Source organism: Neolamprologus multifasciatus, chromosome 10 (genome assembly GCF_963576455.1).
Source record: "Neolamprologus multifasciatus chromosome 10, fNeoMul1.2, whole genome shotgun sequence".
In the NCBI taxonomy this organism is placed as follows: domain Eukaryota; kingdom Metazoa; phylum Chordata; class Actinopteri; order Cichliformes; family Cichlidae; genus Neolamprologus; species Neolamprologus multifasciatus.
This window is the reverse complement of record NC_140448.1, coordinates 33248673-33260492: the sequence shown is the minus strand read 5'-3', so window position 1 is coordinate 33260492 and position 11820 is coordinate 33248673. Positions and strand designations below refer to the sequence as shown.

At 43.2% G+C, this 11820-nt stretch overlaps 2 protein-coding genes across 6 annotated transcripts; both read left to right on the top strand.

The window, feature by feature from the left end:
• The first annotated feature begins 50 nt into the window (after nucleotides 1-50).
• On the top strand, nucleotides 51-3185 carry LOC146510653 (cornifelin homolog B-like). 5 transcript variants are annotated; one of them, XM_085175107.1, is made up of 4 exons: nucleotides 51-159; nucleotides 1620-1729; nucleotides 2353-2507; nucleotides 2601-3185. In XM_085175107.1, exons 2-4 carry the CDS (start codon nucleotides 1627-1629, stop codon nucleotides 2703-2705), a joined length of 363 nt encoding a protein of 120 aa, XP_085031233.1. In that variant the 5' UTR covers nucleotides 51-159; nucleotides 1620-1626; the 3' UTR covers nucleotides 2706-3185. The 5 variants fall into 5 exon arrangements, with proteins under 5 accessions (XP_085031233.1, XP_085031232.1, XP_085031231.1 ...); XM_085175106.1 differs by having other exon boundaries at nucleotides 60-159; nucleotides 1588-1729; XM_085175105.1 differs by lacking the exon at nucleotides 51-159 and adding an exon at nucleotides 641-900.
• Nucleotides 3186-3845: 660 nt separating this feature from the next.
• nhp2 (NHP2 ribonucleoprotein homolog (yeast)) lies at nucleotides 3846-10231 on the top strand. Its single transcript, XM_085175096.1, has 4 exons — nucleotides 3846-4155; nucleotides 4776-4845; nucleotides 4936-5041; nucleotides 9542-10231. The coding sequence occupies exons 1-4, from the start codon at nucleotides 3993-3995 to the stop codon at nucleotides 9665-9667; spliced, it is 465 nt and encodes a 154-aa protein (XP_085031222.1). The 5' UTR covers nucleotides 3846-3992; the 3' UTR covers nucleotides 9668-10231.
• Nucleotides 10232-11820: the final 1589 nt, after the last annotated feature.

Here is an 11820-nt window from a genome sequence, read left to right as displayed (position 1 = left end):
TTAAATAAATAATCAAACTTGTTTTTAACACATTTTAAATGAACGAGATGAGACCTCGTATGCAGCTGAGTTCAGCAGGCTCCGCCCACCTGAACTCGTTCATCAGGTTTATCCGAAACCTTCATCTCTCCAATCAGAGCGACCACATCAGTCACACAGGTAAGATGATCCCTCTCCTTTTATATCATCTCATTATTGTTCAGGTTTCAGTCGCAGCAGCTGAGTTAGTGGGTTTGTGTGTCTGCTGCTCTTTGCTTCTCCGATGGTTTGAAACAGTTATTCTAACGTTCCTGTCACGTTGCCTCACATGAATGTTGTTGTTATACCTTTAAAATGTTCCCTGAGCAGCTGGTAGAACTCCACACCAAACTCCATGCAAATATTGTCTTATTTTACCCGTGTCTGTGTATATCCACTGACCACAGTCTTGGGCTTGATGATGATGATGACTGTACGGCGTGTGACGAAATATTTGGTATTTTCATTCATCCTCACTGCGTCCACAGGATACAAACACGGGGGGGTTCTCTGTAGAGCTCACGCTGGGTCAGCACACCTGAATCACATGATTAGTTCATTACCAGGCCTCTGGAGAACCTCAGGACATGTTGAGGAGATAATTTAGTCATTTAAATCAGCTGTGCTGGATCAAGGACACTCGAGTCCTGGTGTAGACGGTGATGAGAACTCAGTTTCACCTCGAGCTTCATATTTTCTCAAAAATCATCAGCAACATTTGGATTGATAAGACTTTTTAATGTTTGTGTGACTTGTGCACATAGTTTAAGGTAACCTCATATTTCCTGTTTGTAAAATATCAAAGTAAAAGCTTGAACTCGTGACAGCTGCGTGATCATTTCAAGATCACAGGAAGTGGACCTGACTCTGTGGACCGTGGAGGTTTGTCTTCTCTCCTCTGTGGCTGCGTCGTGCTGTTAGTGCCGACGTTCTCGTTGTTCACGCGGCTCTCTGCCTTCCTGTGATGTGCAGTTTGTAGATAAAGTCTCAGTGCTGGTTTCTGTGGGACTTTATCGGTGCGTCACATCTCTGTGGGCGAGTTTTGGTCCACTCTTCTTTACAGCATCCATGCACAGCTCTCTGAGCTCTGATCTTTGATTCTTGTGGTTAGTTCAGGTGCAGCTTTGCAAACCTAAGTCAAGCTGCCTGGCAGCTCCTCCAACCAGGCTATACTTTTCCATCCATTCATTTCCTGCCACCTGGGTTGTGGGAGCAGCTGTAAGCCCAGGTTCCCTCACTCACAGTCAGGAGCTGTGATCTGTTCTGGGGCCTTCGTCACTACGACATGCTTCAAACGCCCAGCAGGAGCCCAAACCTCCTCGACTGGCTCCTCGATGTGGAGCAGCGGTTCAGGTTGGAGCTCCTCACCCCAACTCTAGGAGAGGGTTCAATCTTTTTCTCATGTCCTGTCATGAACTTTGACCTTTGCCCTGCTAACTCAGGGAGGCGGTGACCCGTGTGAATAACTTGTACTAACGCACACTTGTGATGATTATGGAATCTGTTAATAAATGACTTCACTGAGCTCTCTGCTGCAAACAGCTGATCACTAACGACTGTGTGCCACAGGTGTGACTGAGTCCAGGTGTTTGTGTCGTCAGGTGAACGATGAGCCGGCCGGTGACGACGCAGCCTCAGCAGCTCTTTGTTTCCTCGGTGGAAGCTGAGTGGGCTTCGGGAATCTGCGACTGCTGCGACGACATGAAGCAATGTAGAGTAACTCACACGCTTCAGTCAGAGCGGACTTTACTGATCCCACACTGACACTCGGGACCAGACTAACAGCTGGACACGAGCATGCAGCCGACGCTTTAACAGCTCATAAGAATTATTATAAGAATCTAATTAAACATAAACACTCGTTCTTTAATTTATCAGTTTCTACAGAGACAAACATCAGCTGTCATCTGTTTTCCTTTGATTTTAAATAAGTTTATTATTTTAAATAGATCAGAATATAAATAGCACTGAGTTCATATTCAGAGCAGCTGCTCAGGCTCTGCACCAAACTCCATTCAAAAAGCGTCAAATTATCATCAGTGTGTGTGACGTGAATCCATCCAAAGGCGAACAACATCAGCTGAGGTTGGCTTGGTTTTACTCGCATCTTTAAAAAAACACAAACATCGTCTGAACCTCAGTAGCATCTACAGTGTGAACAATACGTTTATTTGTTAAACAAAAGAAAAAAAATCATATTTGAACTTTTTTAAATCAAATATAAAGATGCTGTTTTTATTTAGTTTGCAGTTTGTTGCTCTTATTTTTTTTTCAGTTTTTTGTGTTACTTTGTTTCATGTTGTTGTTCAGTTTGTTTTTGACTGTTGTTCTCAGGCTGCTTCGCCTTCTGGTGCTGCCCCTGCTTCGCCTGTCGAACCACCAAACAGCTCGGTCAGTGTCTCTGTCTCCCCCTGCTGGACGTGTTCGGCTGCGTCCGTCCCATCACGATGTCCATCAGGGTGTCGCTGCGTCAGCGCTACGGCATCAAAGTACGACCGTGAGGCGGCGCTGAGCCGCTCGTTTGGTTGTAGTTAGCAGCCGCTAAGCTAACATCAGTCTGTGGCTCACTCTGCCTGTTTCAGGGGAACCTCTGCTCCGACTGTTTGTGCTCCACCTTCTGTCTGCCCTGCGTTTGGTGTCAAATGGCCACCGAGATGAAGAAGCAGAAGCTCCCCACCGTGCAGTGACATCATCCACCAGTGATGATGTCATCGGCGTCGTGGCCCAGCTCCGCACCAGGAGAAATCAATAATCATCAGTGTTTGCTGTATTTATCAGTTATTTGTTTTTAACAAATCAGTTTTTGTTCTGTTGTTCATCTGTTTAGATGTTTGTTTGCTTAAATTCATTAAAATTAAATTCATGCTTGTGACTGAGCTTAAAGATGAATCGAGACTGTGGAGAGAAGCTCAGCTCTGATATTTAATCAATGCACAAATATTCAGTCCGTGTGAGCTTTGGAAGGTGATTTCAGGATTTACATGAAATCATTTAAATGTTTTTACACAATTCAGGTTTGGCTTCTAGCCAAATTCAATACTGACAAAATAAAAACCTTTAAAAATGGAAATTGTATTTAAACTTTTTTTAATTGCTTCCCGATCAAATGTAATTGTTAGCAGAGACGGGTGTTCCAGCAGAATCTGCATGAATATTGAAGATACTTATTAGCTAGACGGAGGAATAATCACATGTGGGGCATCGGCTTTTACCAGAACATTCACACAAAAAAGGTGACTTTGTTTTATTGAACTCTCCGGTATACTCCGCAGCATAAAAGGAAGCATCCTTTCAAAATAAAATCACAACAGATGACAATGAGAGCATACCTATTACCCAGCTCAACAGTAATTAAATAAATACTCTGAGTAATGTGTATGTGGAATCAAAGGTGTTATACTGTTAATTACTTTTCATTTAGCAGTTTTTCATTTTACTGTCGTGTCACTTTGCAATAAAACCTGATTAAGTTTATAAGAAAATATTAATAACAAACTCTCTTCAGATCATTCTGATGAGCAGTAATTAATTTTTGTTTGTTAGCTTCTTGTAATGAAAGAAAACTCTCGAGTGTCCACACAGTGAGGCTGGTTTTTAGATTTTAGGGGGAAATTATTTCCTTCTTACCGAATCCAAAACTCTTCACTTAAACTTTCACTTTTTAAATGTTATTATTTATGTCTTTATAGATATAGACATAGACATAGATATATATTTACGCGGAAAATTTCTTTAGTGTCAGTAAAATTCTGACTAAACCTAAAAAAGGAAGTTTGGTATTTTACTTTGAAGGGTGGTGCTGCCGCTGCCCTCCGAGCCGCTGGTGGCGCTGTGGTTCAGCGTTTTCATAAACGGCAGAGAGAGTCTTGAAACACGTGTGGGGTCTTTTCTGTGTGCGTGTTGTGATCAGCAGGCAGGAGTCCGAGCAGAAAACAATTAAACGGGTATCGATCACCAGTGATTATCGATCAGAAATGACGAAGGTGAAGAAGGAGAAAGTTTCGGAGGAGGGTGAAGAAGCCGGTACCGGAGGCACCGAGAGGTCGTACCAGGAGCTGATCGCTCACCTGAACCCGATCGCTCAGCCGCTGGCCTCCAAAAAACTCAGCAAGAAGCTCTACAAATGCGTGAAAAAAGGTGAGAAGAAGAAGAATCCCGCTAACGGCCGGGAAATGTTGGAGATTGCTGTTCTCGTGGAGGTGGCGCCGAACTCCGTTTAAAAATTCACGAATTTAACGATTTCTTTCTGCTCTGCAGTTGTTAGAGTCGATGCAGGACTTTAAATAAAAGTGTTCGAGTCGTTTAAAGCTTCTGGTTAATTCGGCAGTAAACACGTCGTTTATAGATGCACAGTTTGTAATCTATTGGTAATTTTCTGTGGGAAATCAGCGGCTGTTTGTACAGCGTCATCCTCAGTGAAAGGTTCAGTCAGAACCGCTTCCGGTTTCACTGGGCGTTTTAAAAAGCAGCTGCATGTGCTTTTATTTTGATGCTTAGCAGAAGTGTTTTTAGTATGTGAGAAAATCTCCTTCACAGTTTGTGAGGGAACTTTTGTTGTCGGGAATCATGTGAACGATGTGTTCACACTGCAGATGTTTGAGCTTTAAACATCCAGATGTGCTCCTCCTCACTTTAAATGCAGTTTGCAGCTGGACTGGGCTTGAAGGAGGCGCAGATCCTTCATGTTGCACTTGAGCTTAAAACTGCGAGTTTTTGACTGGAGTCTGGTTTAATGTGTCTCTGTTTCTATCATCCAGCTGCCAAAGTGAAGAACATCCGACGAGGAGTCAAAGAAGTTCAGAAGTTCATCAACAAAGGAGAGAAAGGGTGAGCCGCTGCTGCACCTTTCAGCGCGTCCTCAGGTGTGTCAGGTGTGACCATCACAGGTGTGTTTATGTGTTTCTGATGTGTCTGCAGCATCGTGGTGCTGGCGGGCGACACGCTGCCCATCGACGTCTACTGCCACCTGCCCGTCATGTGTGAGGACAGAAGCCTGCCGTACGCCTACATCCCGTCTAAAGTGGTGAGTGACAGCGGACAGGTGTGCTGAAGGTCTGTCACCTGATGGGGGCGGGCTCTGAACGCGTCGCTCTGTCAAGGTTGGATGGAAGCGTCATGGGCTTGGCTGAAAGTCAGTCTGTGCTTGCAGAGCGCCGCTCACACAGCGTGTGTGCTCTGCTCGCTGCACTTTCCTCAGCGCAGCAGGAAAACGTTACTGCAGCGCAAACAGTCGACACGAGTGTGTCAGAGCGCTGTGTGGATGTGACGTCTCCGACGGTGACGGTCCGTACGCGTGCGCAGGCGTCCGTGTCTCTGCCTGCTGTTTCTGACCATGTGGACACTGCTGCACCCGCTCCGGCTGCCCGCGCTCCGGCTGCCCGCGCTCCGACGGCTGCCCGCGCTCCGACGGCTGCACGCGCTCCGGCTGCACCCGCTCCGGCTGCTCGCGCCCCGGCTGCACGCGCTCCCCAGGCAGCAGATTATACAGTCAGGAGTTCAGCTCTTATTCTTTGGACAGCGTGCGCCCTCTGTGGCTGTGGCGCTCATTCGACCTCACGTCTTGTTTTAGAAAACAGTTCGTGAGGATGTCAGAAGCTGATTGGTTCTTGTGCAACACTTTGTACGACTCACAAAACAAACTTTTCAGCTGAAGCTGTTGATTCTGTTCATCGACGTTTTCAGTGGCAGAAACGTTTCGTCATCATCAGGCGACTCCTTCAGGGTTCGTACGGTGCTTGAAATCCTTGAAAATGCTTAATGCTTGTGTCTGTTTCACCGTGTGGCCCCGCCCCCCCTCGGACAGTCGGGGATGAGTGCGCTAACTTACCTGCAGGTCGCTGTTTTAATGAGTGTTTGATGGAACAAATGGCGGAGTTTACGTTCTCCAGTCATGATAGGTGAGTCCTAGTGAATAATTTTCCAGCACGTGAACGTTACACATGCTAATTTTAAAATTATGATTATTTTGCTAACAAACTCGCTGGAGAAATGATTGAAACGCACTGAGTGTGATGCAGTATGGCAGCGCTGTTATGGATGCTGTGAACTTAGCTAACATTACTCAGCAGTGATATGAGTTCATTTACTCGAGTGAAAGCTTTAAACATTAGCTGATACATAACTAGCTAACTTAGGCTTTCTGGTTAACCCTCTGGGGTCGACCAGAGTCTCCATTTCAACTTGGGTCAAACGAGCGGACTTCAAACTATGTACCAGGTTTTAAACTGTGTTGATAGGTCACGTAAAACTGATGTTTTTAGTTTTTAATACAACAGCGGCGTTTACTCCGGGAGGAAACGGTAAAAACAGCGTCGTTTTCTAAGGAGAGCGCCAGCAAACACGCTTTGATTGTGAGTGAAAAAAGAAAAAAAACACTCCTTCCCTATTGGTGGAAAAATGTACCACGTCGACCAATCAAAAAGATGATATGGCAACATGTGACATCTGGTTGTTTGGGAAGAGGGAAGTTTTAGGAGTGAGCGACAGAGAGAGAGAGTTTCAATACGTGAGAGGTTTGTGACATTTGCCGTGTTTGCAGTCTCAAGTTAGTGTGTTGTTGTTTTGTTTTGTGTGTCAGTTCTACTAGTGAACGTCACAGTTGCTGCCTTAAAGCCACCAAAGGCAGACTGCAGTGGAAACATGTTTGTGTTTTATCACTTTCTACTCGTGTTTTAAATTTTGTCTGGATTTAGATAAATTCTGATACAGTTTGTCAAAATGAGAAAATAACAGATAAACAGTTTTAAAGGTGAAATAAAGAGAACAAATCAACCCTGGAGCCCAGAGGGTTAGAGGCTGAAAGTACTGTTTATATTTGTGTGTACTGCTGCAGCTTTTTTGAGTATTAACTTGGTGCCTTTGGGTGAAGTAATGGTAATATGACTGATCCATGTGGTCACAAAGAATAGCCTCTTGTTTCTGTGTTTATCATCAGCACCGACACATTAAACTACTTAAACATTATAAATGTCTTCAAGCTCACACTGAGGCCTGTGGGGCTCAATCAGCCACTCAGACAGTTCGCACAGTTATGTGTGTTTGTATATGAATATTTCACACTGTAAGGCTGCCTGTTTATTTAAGGCAGATGAACAAACTACACTGGACTTGTACATAATAACATCACAGATGATAAATGAAATAGATTTGAAGTAGATGTTTGTGCGTTCTTAAAGTCTTATATGTTGAATTGAACTATGTGATGTGTTCAAAGTCAGTGCTGTTCTCCAGGCCTGTCTGACATGATGTTGTCAGCACAAACACTTTAAAGGTGACGTTTACGACTTCAGAAATAATACAGACAGCGATGTAGTTATCAAAACAGCTTTATTGGGAATTAACTTAAAAAACAAACATCTGTCTCCTATTTTCTGTCACACAGGAAAGAAGCATCAATATCTGATGAGAAGACTTATTTATATCTAACAAGTTGATTTGACTTAATTTTTAAGTGAAATGTGCATTTTGAGTTCATACAGGGTGTATATAAGACTGTTTCCTTTTGCAGTATTTTTGTGTGGTTTGTTTTTCTATTTCTTAACAAAAGTCAAACAAAGGTGTTTAAGTGTTTAAGGAGGATTTGTTTTCATTTTCACATGGTCTTACTGAGGTGACGCAAATTGAAACATGCATTCTTTTTTGGGGGGGGGGGCTGCATGTGCTGGAAAAGCTTGAAAAGGGACCTTGAAAAGTGCTTGAATTTGACCCTGAAAAAGGCGTATGAACCCTGCTTCTTCAGTCTCAGCTGACTGCAGGTTTCAGCCTCATAAACAGAACATTTGCATGATGACAGAAACCAGCAGCACTGAGGGAACAACGGGCTGGGAGGTCAGTTCTTTAATCTTAATGATGCAGATTCTCATGACCACTGAAAACGCTGCGTCCAGATGAACAGAATCAACTTTTGCAGATTTACTTACCTGGATGATCGAGTGTGCATCGAGACGCTTTCAGTAGAAAAGCTTTCTTTCATGCAGATCAAACCACCAACCTTCTGATTAGTCGATGGCCGGCTGAGCTTCAGCCAATCAACTAACGAACGTCTGATCATGTGACACGTGAGCACGCGTCAGCTTCAGACTCTTATTTTCAAATCTTTTGTGATTTCCTGACTTTTAGTGTTGAGATAATTTCTCTTATTTTGAAAAGTCTGTGTGCTTCCAATTCAGTTTTATTTATACAGCAACAAATCACAACAGCAGGTGTTTCAGTGAGTTTTTAGGACTTCCTGATAATAATGAATTACAGTCGTCCAGCCTGGAAGTAATAAATGCATGAACTAGTTTTTCAGCGTCACTCTGAGACAGGATATTTCTAACTTTAGAGATGTTGCACAAATGGAAGAACGCAGTCTTACATACAGTGGGGCAAAAAAGTATTTAGTCAGCCACCGATTGTGCAAGTTCCCCCACTTAAAATGATGACAGAGGTCAGTAATTTGCACCAGAGGTACACTTCAACTGTGAGAGACAGAATGTGAAAAAAAAATCCATGAATTCACATGGTAGGATTTGTAAAGAATTTATTCGTAAATCAGGGTGGAAAATAAGTATTTGGTCAATAACAAAAATACAACTCAATACTTTGTAACATAACCTTTGTTGGCAATAACAGAGGTCAAACGTTTACTATAGGTCTTTACCAGGTTTGCACACACAGTAGCTGGTATTTTGGCCCATTCCTCCATGCAGATCTTCTCAAGAGCAGTGATGTTGCCTATTGTAGATTCACTCTTCCCAGTCTGGTGCAGGTCTACAATTCTTTTCCTGGTGTCCTTCGAAAGCTCTTTGGTCTTGGCCATGGCGGAGTTTGGAGTCTGACTGGTTGAGGCTGTGGACAGGTGTCTTTTATACAGATGATGAGGTCAAACAGGTGCCATTCATACAGGTAACGAGTGGGGGACAGAAAAGCTTCTTACAGAAGACGTTACAGGTCTGTGAGAGCCAGGGATTTTCCTTGTTTGAGGTGACCAAATACTTATTTTCCACCCTGATTTACGAATAAATTCTTTACAAATCCTACCATGTGAATTCATGGATTTTTTTTTTCACATTCTGTCTCTCACAGTTGAAGTGTACCTCTGGTGCAAATTACTGACCTCTGTCATCATTTTAAGTGGGGGAACTTGCACAATCGGTGGCTGACTAAATACTTTTTTGCCCCACTGTATTTGTTTAATATGTGCGTTGAAGGACATGTCCTGGTCAAAAATGACTCCAAGGTTCCTCACAGTGTTACTGGAGGCCAAGGTAATGCCATCCAGAGTAAGAATCTGCTTAGATACCATATTTCTAAGATGTTCAGGGCCGAGTACAATGACCTCAGTTTGATCTGAATGAAGAAGCAGAAAGTTAGTGGCCATCCAGGTCTTTATGTCTTTAAGACATTCCTGCAGTTTAACTCATTGGTGTGTGTTATCTGGCTTCATGGACAGATAGAGCTGGGTGTCATCTGCATAGCAGTGAAAGTTCTGGCTTTAAAGTCTTTTTCATTTCCAGACTCTTATTGTGAAACTCTGTTCCAGGATCTGGGTTCCTCTGCGGGCTCGAAGAGGCCGACCTGCGTCATCCTCATCAAACCTCATGAAGATTACCAGGAAGCGTATGACGAGTGCTTGCAGGAAGTTTCCAGCCTGCCCAAACCCCTCTGAAGCCCCCCTTCATAAGCCCCACCCCCTTCATAAGCCCCACCCCCCAAAGGAACAGCTCTTCCTCCAGCTGCGCTAACAGTTTCCATCCACTGCCAGTGTTTGTGCTAAGCTAGGCTAATCCAGCAGGAGGTTTAACTCCAGACTTCAGATAAAGAACGATGTTGATGTTTGAGTGAAAAATTATTTTGTATGATCGATGTATTGATCTGTGATCAGCACTGTAAAGGCAGATGTTTCACAGATGTTTTTATTTTTTCTTATTAAAGTCGTTAATGCTGCGACACGTCTGAACTCGTTCCTGCAGCCGCACAAACATCTTGATGGGTCGCGTCGTCTCCTCCCCTTCATAAAGGATGCTTCAGTGTCTCCTCAGGTGAAGGAGGCAAGGAAGGATGCACTGAAGTAACAACAGCTGTTTGAAACGTTACCTGTGAAACACGAACGTGAGCTTTAATGAAACAGGTTCAGTTATATTTACAAACGTGCTGAACAAAAGGATCAAAAAATTATTTATTACAACATTTTTATTTTTTACATAAAATCTGGACTTAAAATGATGTCGTTCAACATATTTTCTCTAATTGTTAAATTATTACAACATATGTTTGATTATATATGTAAACAATATTAAATGTAAAGGTAATAAAAGCTTAGTAACAGTTAAAACTTCTGATTTTATGACATTTTTAAGGTATTATTTACCTGCTAAAGTGTAACAACAAGAATGATGATGATGATGATGATGATCTGTGCTGATCAAACATCAGTTTTTGTTATAATAATAATAACATGTTATTCATAGGCGCCTTTAAGACCTCAAGGTCACTTTACAATAGCAGCAATAAAATATAAACATGACAAAATCAAATTTAGACGTGAGGTCAAAACAACAACTATGGTGAAGATGGACTGAGACAGATCAGCTGTGCAGCTCCGAATAGACGAGTTTGAGACGTGATTTAAAAGTGAGAGTTTGTGGTCTGATGAAGGTGCATCCGAAGAGTCCCACGGTGCTCAGGTGGAACAGGTGGAGCAGACCGAAGGCTGGAGAAGAGCGGCGTGTACGAGGGGCGGGGAGAAGATCAGATAAATATGGAGGAGTGAGGTCATGAAGCGGTTTGAAAGTGAGACACAGGATGTTGAAATTGACACGGAGGCGAACCAATGAACAGCTGGAAATAATACGAGCAGCTGTTTGAACCAGTTTATGGAGGATTCATGAGAATCACAGTAATCTACACGAGATGTTTATACTGACTGGAGGCGGTTAATGTTGTGGAGATGAAAGTAGGAAGGCTGAGTGATATTATATCTGTGGTGTGAAGGACGGAGTGCTGAGAGGAGGGAGTGACATCAGAGTGATCAATGAAAGACTTCTGATCATTAAGTTTAAGAAAGTTGTGAGTAAACCAGAGCTTGAGTTCACTTAAACAGTCAGAAGTGTGTGTGTGTGTGTGTGTGTGTGTGCACATGTGTGTGCGTGTGTGTGTGTAGCTGTTGTTGTTTCTGATGCGGCTGAACAAATCCGATCACCTCGATTGATCAGTCATATTTCGATCTGATGAATCAGTAAATTAAAGCTGAATGTGAACCAGCTGTGCAGGGAAAACATCTGGAACATGTGGCTCAGTTTCAGCTGCTGCAGGTCTGCGGTGCAGCCACACGGGGGCAGCAGCGTGTTACTGTTACTGCAGTTCAACATGGAGCAGCTTTGTTTATTTATGCAGCCTTGGTTTGTGACAGCAGATCGATGACGAGCGACAGTGAAGCAGCATGAGTGACTCATCAATAATCAATAAACACACTCATTGATCCACATTTCACAAAAACGAGCAAAAGGACCAAAAATGAGTAAAAATACAAATAAATTTGATCCAAAATGAAGAAAGAATCAAACGAATATTTGAAGTTTAAAAAGCACAAACATTAAAGAGTGAGACAGGAAATGATGTCACAGCTGTTACATCATCAGTGACCCTGCAGCATCTAACCTGCGAGCTGGACCCGGAGCCACGTGCCGGGTCTGACACAGGAGGACGGACACGTCTCCGGGGTCAGTGTGGCCACAGACTGTATATAAAGGATGGTCATCACCCAGTAAGGCTGCTAATGAGCACAGTTTCATTATTAGCGTTTTGTTTTTCCCCACATCA